At 41.5% G+C, this 10,133-nt stretch overlaps 1 protein-coding gene across 22 annotated transcripts in view; it reads left to right on the plus strand.

Moving 5' to 3' along the window:
• The window catches only part of ptprdb (protein tyrosine phosphatase receptor type Db), a 151,207-nt gene that overhangs the window by 75,326 nt on the left and 65,748 nt on the right, over nucleotides 1-10,133 (plus strand). For all 22 annotated transcript variants that reach the window (XR_312082.1, XM_005747028.2, XM_005747026.2 and 19 more), the window contains one exon: nucleotides 9,485-9,631. Coding sequence is in view for 21 of the 22 variants with exons in the window: in XM_005747028.2 (XP_005747085.1) it covers nucleotides 9,550-9,631 (82 nt within the window). In the remaining variant the exon portion in view is untranslated. The remainder of the gene's footprint in view (nucleotides 1-9,484; nucleotides 9,632-10,133) is intronic.

The following is a 10,133-nucleotide window of genomic DNA, read 5'->3' on the forward strand; positions in this document are numbered from 1 at the left end:
CTTCTCAAAATGTCCACCAGAAAGCCAATAAGCAAATATCCGAGTTCTTTTAGGAAAGTCTCCGACTTCCACCACTGCTCCCTCTCTCCTGTCGCTCTCTCTAAAACAAAATATTCTTTTCTTTCTCTGAAAAGTCTCAATGAGTTTGGATAAACATGCATCACTGATAGATCTAGTCATATTTTGAAGTCATGGCGCAATAAGATCCTTATCTGTTTAACACTCCACTGTATTCATCTTACTCTAGGAACTCAAACAAGCAAGCCTGCTGTTATATAAAACCCTGGATCCAGTTGAGACAAATGGAGCACTGATACTAACAAGCAGAACTTTTTAAGGGCTGGTTGGGAAATCATGTTAATCTCTCTGCCTCTTGGATTTCTTGCTCTTCAAACCACACACACACACACACACACACACACACTGCAGGTCCAAACTTCCTTCCTTGGTGACATCATTGTGTTGCGGTGCCCCCAGCGGCAGCAGCCCAACGAAGGGCGGAGGTGCTGTGATGTCTGATTTGATTCACCCTGACAACCAAGGACCATTTGGGAACCCTGTAACCACGGCAACTCCCATCACAACATTCAGGGTGGTTGGTCGACAGGGCCAGTCAGGGTTCCTTGCATCCATTTTTAATGGCCAATGTGCTTAGTTGCTCTTCCCAGGCTTGTCTCCCCGCGGTTCCATCTCCAAGAAGGAGAGGCAGCCGCACTTGGTGGAAAAAGTCCCCATTACATATTTATTGTCCCCACTCTTAATTATTGAGCCAAAGGATATATAGCCAGGCTCTCTCTCTCTCTCTGTCTCGCTCTCCTGTCTTTCTTTTTAACTCGTAGCGATCAGATCTTCTTTCTCCTGTCTTTTTTTGCTCTCCCATCTCTCCATTTGTCAGACCTCTGTCCTTTCAAACTATGTAACTTCATATCCATATAAAGTAACCACCAATGGAAAATATGAGGTTTTGTGTAAACTGTAGTCTCAGCAGCTTGTGTTGTGGAAAGTTACCCAGCATGTTTGAATTTTCCTGCAGAAAACCAATGGAACTGGCACATGTGACAAGTGTGTGATGTTGCATGTGTCACAGCTCGAAGCAAAGCTATTTCTTATTTCTCAGTTTATACATACACCTCATTAAGCAATTTTGCATGTGTACAACTTGGTCTTTCTGCTCTTCTTTACCCTCTTTAAATTGGCAGCAGCATATGCAAGACATAATCAAGATTCTGGCACGTTTCCTTCCTAATTATAATAGTTATGGTTGATTATATAGTTGGAAAGAATCCTTCAAGATGCTGCCACGTGCTAAAAAAACACATTTAAAAATCCACGCATGGTGTTCACATCGTTGCTTTTCCCTGCATGTTATTTTGAGTCGTACCCATGTACTCCCACTACTCTGCTGGCCAAAATCAATCTGAGGAAAAAAGCTTTGGTAACCCCATCCTTCTCGTTCAGACATTGTAACATGACATTGGAGAAGATTGATCTAGAAATGTATTTTTGGACTCCCTTTAACCTTGAGGGTAGTTACTCTTTACGACTTTTTAAAATCCCCTTTGTCTCTGTTTCGTTGTTGCTAGGAATATTTGTGTGTCTGTGTTTTTCCAGCAATCAGTAGGTTTCAGCCTTCTTCAAAGTTTTCCCTGAGCTTGTACAGATGAATAGTTGAAAAGGAGAGATTAGATTGATTTAATTTGCCCACTTTGCATGAAATCAGCCGGAGGGAAGCGTGGAAAAAGCACGACTTTTTACGTTCAAATGGAGCTCGCTTTTATCTAGTCAGCAGTCACTCCTCTCATTGACGAAGAAAGTGGTTTTCTCTCACAATAGGAAGGCCATCTCTTGACTTGTGGTGCACCGTGGAATTCAGTGAATGTGTGAAGTAGAGTTTATGAGCTGCTGCGTGGTTCCACTGCCGCCTCCTCCTCCTTCTCGTCCTCCTCAGTGTCAAAAGAAAACAGGAGGTTCGCTCAGTTGTTGAGCACCACTGGACATGTGAGTGGCTGTTTCTGTGAATGGTTGCATGTTTTGAGACCACAGGTACTGTAAGTGCATTCAGTGGACTCTCAGGGAAAGTGAGCAGAATGCAAAGGACTGCGCTGAGTGAGCTCTCAGGTTGATGAACCTATTGAGCACCCAGGTTAGATAGTATATAAAAAAAGAGGATTTGGGAGATAGGTTATAGCTGTAGATAACAGGTCCAGTTACATAAGGGTTAGCCCGCTTCTGGAGGAAATCCATATTTTATTTGATGTGAGAGCCGTTCAAAGGGCTGTAAATTATTACTGCCATATTCCTGCTTTTAGAGGTCACCCTGGCAGCTAGATAGATATTTGTATGTGTGTTTGTGGATGTGTGCCTGTGTTAGCGCTCATGTTCCCCCTGATGTGTATCCAGTTCTGCTAGACATGTGTAGCATGTCACAGGGCTGCAGCAGCAGTCACACCATAACCATACTGCGGGCCCATCGATCCATAGATCTATCCTCTCTCCGTCCATCCATATACTAAAACACATTACAGAGATGACTGCCTCTGATGTGACACTTTACCTCCAGCGATAAAGGCTTTCCGCTGTACAGTGAATGCCGCCGGAGGAAGCACACTTGGAAGCACGAGAATACGAAAAATATGACATAACTAGATTTTGAAGTACTGTACACGAGTGCTGTTTCTACTGTTTCTGAGGCTCATTGCAGATTTATCACTGTCCAGTACACTGCGGCACAATTTTGTTGTTGTTTACCAGACTTGATTGAGAAAATGAGAAGTGGTGTAATTCAGAGATGGTGTGTGCAGTTTACACTATAACCGAGGTGACGGTGGTGCAGTGCCCTGGTAAGTTGCTACATTGCTGGGACGTTGCCAGTTCTTTCGGTTGATTAATGAGTTAGTTGGCTTATAGTTTCTGCTCTAATGTGAATTTTAAATCACAAGATTTTTTCTTTTTTACAGCTCCTGCTGCGCTTTAAAAAAAAAAAAGACATTTAATGAAAACAGGATACGTGTAAAACATGGCTGAAAATGTTTCCACTGTGTTGCCGCTACTTAAAATAAGGCATCTGAGCTCCAGTTACACGGGCACAGACATAAAATTACCACAGCGAAGTAACCGCATTGCTGTACTTTCTCTGTCTCTTTCCAGCTCTTGGTTTGTGTGCCACTGAAATCCCTCTCTTTAACCTTCATGGCCCTCAGCTGGTGCTCATCTCTCATCTTCTTCCCAGTTCCTCCCTCCATCCCTCCCTGCTGCTATCTTTACAGCCCTCTTACTAATGCACCGCTCAATTAGCCTTCGATGAGGCTTCCACTAAAGGCTGGATAAATAGGTAATTACATGTTGTCATCCCCCCACCTCTTGCTAATCCACTCAACTTCACTCCACTCTGTCTACTTCTCTTTCCCTCTTGCTCTCTCGATATCATGGGTGGCTGCCAGAGATGGTCCAATAGAAACTCAAGAGTGGGTCTGTTAGTCACAGCTGGCTTAACCAGTGAACTGGCCATATTCAGCAGTCTGCTTAGTGCACAGTTTCCCCCCTTTTTTTCCCCTCCCTGTTATTTGGTGAAATGTATAATCATAATGGGAAAACTGGAACCACCCACTGGCTAAATGATGACACTATCTTGCCTGCTAATAGACTGTATGCAGTCTGGGGTATTTTGGTCTGTCAGAAAGAGGCATAAATGGTCAGCGGTGGAGAGCAATAGTTGCAGTTTTTGTGAGACTGACAATCAGAAAAGCACTCGCTTTGGCTCAGCACTCTAACGGCTATTAAAGCAATCAAATCGCCTGCCTGAAGGCAACAGTCCACAGGCAGTCGGTGAAGCTAGTGGGATGGATTATTGTGCCGAGGCCCAAAAAAAAAATAGAAACAAACTATTCATCAGATTCAGAGCGACTGAAATAAATAATTGCAACCATGTTATCTTTGAGTTGTCATCTGTTACATCGGTGATAACAGTGTTTACCATAATACATAAATGGCTATTAAACAGTATTGAGCCAGTCAGGCTTGTGAAGTTTGCCGTTCTTGAGGTTTCCACATTATTCAGCAATGTCACAGCAGTATGGATTTTCATCTTTCAGGTGTTAAGAACAGACTGCTTTCACGCAAGGAGCTGCTGAAAAGGGAGAACCAACTCAAAAGCTTTTATTCTAACATCAAGGAAACAGAACTGAGGAGGAAGGAAAAATGGGTAATGTCTGCAAATTAAAATAAAAATGTGTTCTGAAATGAAATAGAAGCCCGTCTCGCAATCTGAAATAGGTACTCTTTGCCTCTTTGAGTATGAAATTTGCTCTTATTTTTATTCAAGAAAATCCAAAATCCCCTGTTATCACCTGATAAGACACTTGATTGACATTGCAGTGCTCCGTAAGAGAGGTAAGATGTTGGTGAAACCATCTTACAAAGGCAAAAAAGAAAATGATAGTTTGCTTGAGAGTTTGGGGTTGGATGAAAGTTCGGGGTAGCGAAGGGAGAGAGAAAAAACGAAAAGGGGAGGCAGAGAGAGAAGCAGCCAGGCTGAAGAAAGATATAAAGGGAGGCAGAAAGAAAGGATAAGAGGCATGTCGTGAGGGGAGGAGGACAGAGTGTTTGGTGAACCGGGGGAAGTGATAAGTTGAGTACAGCCAGATAGCCTAAATCCTCATCTCAATCAATCACATTTTCTCTTCCTCCCCTCTCAGTTTGTCTTATTGATTTCTTGTTGCTGCCAGTGTCCTGAAAGCCAGCTCAAATGACTTTTCAGAGTTTTGGGGGGCTCCATTTCCCAGTGAAAACTGGTATTTGGTCATTTGTTCTCATAGCTATATATAGCTATATGTGCAGCAGCTCACTGTTCCACATTGCACTCACATTAAAGTGCTTGACGTGTGTTATGGTGTGAACTGAGGAAATTGGGGCGTCTCTTTTTATCTTTAAGAGCAAGTAAATCATATGTCCTCTTAAACAAATGGAGATGTAAAGCTTGCTTATTTTGAAAATGTGGAGATTAATATCACAAATACATGTGATTTCAATTCATCATCTAAAATCTATTGCTCTTCACTTCTCCGTCATTGTACTCGGTGAGGTCAATAAGTCACGCAGCAGTCAAGTTTCAAGTGTATTGCTCCAATTTGGATTTACAGGCTTAAAATGTTGGTGCAAGAGGTGCAGCAAGTTCACAAATGTATGTGGTTTTTGATCTGTCATGCATGGCTAATGTGGACAACATTGAAAAAAGTTGAGACACAGGTGGCTTTAATTTTTTGAAAATGTCATCAGTAATGAAAAACAATAATTGAATATAAGCATTTGAATCTTTGGGATATGCAGCTGATGTATACAGTTTACGTGCGTCTCAGCGCCCACACGATACCACCCTCTGAGTCACTTTTGAAAAGGCCAGCGAGGTGGCTCGGCGGAGCACTTTCTCTGTGTCTCTTGTCTTGTGTTTTTCTCACACTGACAAATAATAACACACGGGCATATGATGTATCTACCTGCATACAGTGGCTGCTCTTGAACGCTCAAAGGTGGGTGAGTTATCCTCTGCAGAGGCAATTAAAATGTGCCAGCGCAACGTTAAGTTTTGTGCCTTTAAAGATCATAATTTCTCTTAAATAAATGCTGAGGGCTTACTTCTGGAGTCTGTTTGAGTTTGTTTGTGTACACTTGGGAAGATGATGGATAACTGGTAATCAGCATGTGTATGAGTTCATGTGCACGCACATGCTCAGTAGTCATATACATCAAACAAACACTCTCCCTTCAAGCCATATCCAGCTGTGTTTTCTTTGTTGTGTTAGGAGACAGTTTGACAATTTGCTCCTTTTTCTTCTTTTTCTTATCTTATACTGCTTGTTATCTATCCGTTACGTCAGTGAGTGCTTTCAGATCGTGTGTTAGTGACAAGGCAGCATCTTCAACTTCGCCGTTAAGCCGTGGTATTAGTTTAAGGAGCTGTTAAATAATCAAACGACATGTTGCCGTCAAAACCACCTACACCGAGAAGGAGGAAAAGCTGAGAATTGAAGTCCTTTAGGAATTAAGTTAGTCATCTTGAGAAGAAGAAAAAAAGCCAGTTTTGCCACACGAGTGCTTTCAAGGAACCACCAGGTGTTACCGTGGTTACTAAATGATCTCATACAGGTCATTTGTAAGATGACTTTCTTCATAAAATAACAGCACCAGAGATGAGCTGACAGCTTTCACTCCAGAGTTTGTATGAGCTCATCCATAAAACTTGCCGCATGTGTGAAAGCGGCCCGAGATAATCAAAATATGGTCTTTGAGAAAACTTGAGCTCGCTGCTGAGGAGTGCAACAAAAACCTTGTTGTTGCCACTTAGCTTATCTTGTTTTTTCTCGTGCGGCGCTATGATGCAACAAACACAAATTGTCTCTTCATTGACATTTCTGTCAGTCTGCCACCATTTCAACAGGGCAAATAGAATAAGTTAATTAGTATGTCTAATTGCATTTGGTGGCTCAGCTTTTGGAATATCAAATCAAATTAGGATTCTCAGTGTTCTCTTCCATGGCACACGGTTTGCCTTAAGCTATGCTTTTTAGGATCTGTCTTTTGTCTTTGTCTCTATCTTTCTCAACATCCCTTCCAGCTGTACTAGGCTCTCGCTTTGTAGTCTCCCCTCCTCTCTCATCATCCGCCCACACTTTCTTTTCCTTTTCTTTCTGTTTTTGGATCAGATTTTCACTTTCTTTTAATTTGTTTTTTTTTTCCTTTTGACTTGTACTTCCTCAGGTCTCAACTTTTGATCTCTTAATGAATTGTTTCTGTTCTAAATTGACTGTAACAACTGGAAGAATGCAATAGATTAAAATAAATACTATAAATACCACTTAAATGAATTTAACCTTGTTTTTTCTATGTTTTCTTAATCATTATTATTATTATTATTATTATTATTATTATTATTAGTAGTAGTAGTAGTATTAGTATTATTAGTATTATTATTACTGAAACAAGGCTCCGGACATATTTTCTAATCCTGTTCACTTTTCTACGTCCGTCTGTCTGTCCCGGACGTAGAAGCATAAGCCGGTCTCCCACTCTTCAGTTAGTCTTTGTTCTGTCAGAAGCTATTCCAGCGATAAGTGTAACAGATAGCTGCAGGCCCAGGCAGACAGACAGTGTATAATTGAGTGATAGGGACTAATGTAAGTGAATGGCTTAGGGCCGACTGTGATCTACAGCAGCAGCAGAAGCTCGGGCATAGAGGGAGGCTTTCTGTTAGGCCGTCAGTAATACTAGCAACAACAGCCAGCAGATGACAATCTGGTGACTACCTGGCTGTGTGTGTGTGTGATTGTCCGTTTGTGTGTGTACGTTTGTATTTTGGGCTTCTTTTTGTCTTTTTTCCATTACACGTTATTATATTTCTCCTCTCTCCACACACCTTTTCTCATATCTTTTTATTTATCACTACCTCCATCACTGCCATCCCCTAAACCACCCTGAGTTAGCTCTTTAATTAACGTGACACGCTGTGAAGTGAGTTACTAAATAATGCAGGCTTTTCCAGTGACAGTGAATAAGCTGCAGTGATTAGTGGGCATACACAGCACACACACACACATAAAAAAAGATCCATTCTTACCAATATTGAATTTTCTGCAAATTAGACTTAATTACACAAATGTGCATATGAATGCTCTGTGAAGAATGCTCTGTCTGTTATGAGTATGCATTTAGAATGACAATAGCAGTCACCCTGTAGTTAGTACAATAAGTAGAGTTTGTGTAATTGAGAGCAGTTTTTACAGCTAATAACAAAATAACTTGTGAATTAGTTAGTAAGAACACACACAAAAAAAACGTGTTTTTCTTTTGGGTAGATCCTCAAGAAACACAATAAGTATTGTGCCTGGCCATACTGTACTAGAGTAGTGTAAATCAGTGCAGGACTTAATTTGTGCACGGAGAGATCTAGGTTATCCCAAAGCAATTGTTCCAAACCTAACCAAGTGGAAAATCCAGCGAGGGTTTTAGTTGTTTGCTGCCTTAGCTGCAGGGATGCAAAGAGCTCTGGGTTCCAGTGTTCTTCCACCCCACCCCCCTTGTCTTTTTTTAATCAGATGGCTTGTTCACGAGTGGAGGGGATTAAGACTGCTGCCGTCGCTGATGAATCTGTCCAGTTTTGGAAGGCACACAAACACATGCACATACCCTCTCAGTGACACAGCTGCAGGCACGCACAGATGCATATGTAGATGCACACACAGAAACAGTTCAGTTACAGGTACTTGCAATCAGAGTTAGCGAACACAGGAATTCACGTAAAGCAGCATGAGCATGAACCCGCGCATATGCTCGCATGTACGTTACAGCATAGGCCCAGACGCATCCCTCTCCTGCCTCTGCTCACTTTCAGTGTCTCTCATTCAACACTGTCAGCTTCTGGACAGCAGCAGTGATCTGCCATGTCTCATTGTGTCATGTGATTTGAGCTGTGAGATTTCTGACACACAGACTGACGCCTGTCTCTTCTAATGCCAAACACTCACACCAGGCACTGCAGATGGCACAAAGACAGACAGACAGACAGTTAGAGGGACAGAGAGTTAGGAATAATACAAAAAAAATTGACTGATGGAAAGGAGAAAGAATGATGCAATGGAGAGAGTAACAACAAATGACAGGAAAAGGGAAGGAACGTAAGTTAAAGAGAAAGGATATGAGGAAGTGACGAGGGAACGTTTTGGAGAGTAAAGACTTTAAAAGCAGGAAAGGACCTGACAGAGTGTAAGGAAGGAAGGAGGCTTAAGATGAAGGGATAGAGACATTGAGCTGTATGTTGATCCAACACTGTGCAACATAGCCAGCAGATAAAACTAGTCAGTCTCCTCCCACTTTAATCTGCCCATCATCCATCAATCCCTTGCTCTAGCCTTCCACCCCTCCATCTTAAAGCCAGTCATTCCTTTTTTATCAATTTGAAATCATGACGATATGACGCACATTTGCAAGAAATCCATTACTGAAGTACTTTGTAGTACTTAAAAGCTTTGTAGATTATATAATGGGCAAAAAAAATAAAGCAGAAAAACTCAGACCATTGCTTGCTTGGCAGATTGGAAAAAAAAGAAAGAAAGAAAAGCATAACTGAACTTCAGAAGTTGCTGTTTTTTTTTAATGCCAAATGTTTGCCATAAGTTGAAATTCATCAGCTACTTAGTCAACTCTCTCTCTCTCAAACACACACACAAGTGCACACACATCAAAACACACCTCTGGCAATGAGTGTATGGTCTTAATGAAGCGAGAAGGGGAGAGGCAGCTGCATAACTGGAGTGTGAGGCCCAGAGGGAACTCACACACTTCAAGTGTGTGCCCGTGTGTGTGTGTGTGTGTGTGTGTGTGTGTGTGTGTGTGTGTAGCCACAGTTGATATAATGTCTGAAATTCTCTAAAAAGTGGACTAATAACTGTGTTTCCTTTTCTTTCTTTCTCTGACTCCCTGATTCCCTCCCTAGGTTGTGAGAGCCTGTTTCTATTGTCCTGTTGTACAGTGAGGCAGTGAGCTCACGGCTGATACAGCATGCATGTGTCGACATATCCCATGATGCACTCCTGTCCAGGCCTGCTCCTCCTCAGCTTCCTCTTCCTCGCTGATGCTGACAGTGAGTGCTTTCACACTCTGCACTAGTGCAGACACAGCCACACACACACACATGCACATATATAATATTGTGCAGAGGTTTGTGACCTTTATATGTTTGGATTTGTGTACATTGAGGAGTCTGAATTTAATTTGGTTTATTCTGATGAAATCAAACCAAACAAACAGCCAGAGTCATGAAAGCAGAACAAACAGATCTGCAGTAGATGCCATGGACTCAACAGAGCCCTGATCTCATTAACATTTAGCTACTCTGAGATTACATGAAGTTCTTCAAGATGCACATGACAACAAACCTCCAAAGTATGTAAAGTGTAAAAAATATAATAAAATGATTTTTTATAAACTGTTGCTGTAATTTATTGTACATTGTGATTCATTGCTTCATTGCTAAAGCTAATTGTATATATTATATGTTATATATACAGTGGGGCAAAAAAGTATTTAGTCAGCCACCGATTGTTTACAAATTCTTTACAAATCCTACCATGTGAATTCATGGA

Source organism: Pundamilia nyererei, unplaced genomic scaffold (assembly GCF_000239375.1).
Source record: "Pundamilia nyererei isolate P.nyererei 1_Seehausen unplaced genomic scaffold, PunNye1.0 scaffold00187, whole genome shotgun sequence".
NCBI lineage: Eukaryota > Metazoa > Chordata > Actinopteri > Cichliformes > Cichlidae > Pundamilia > Pundamilia nyererei.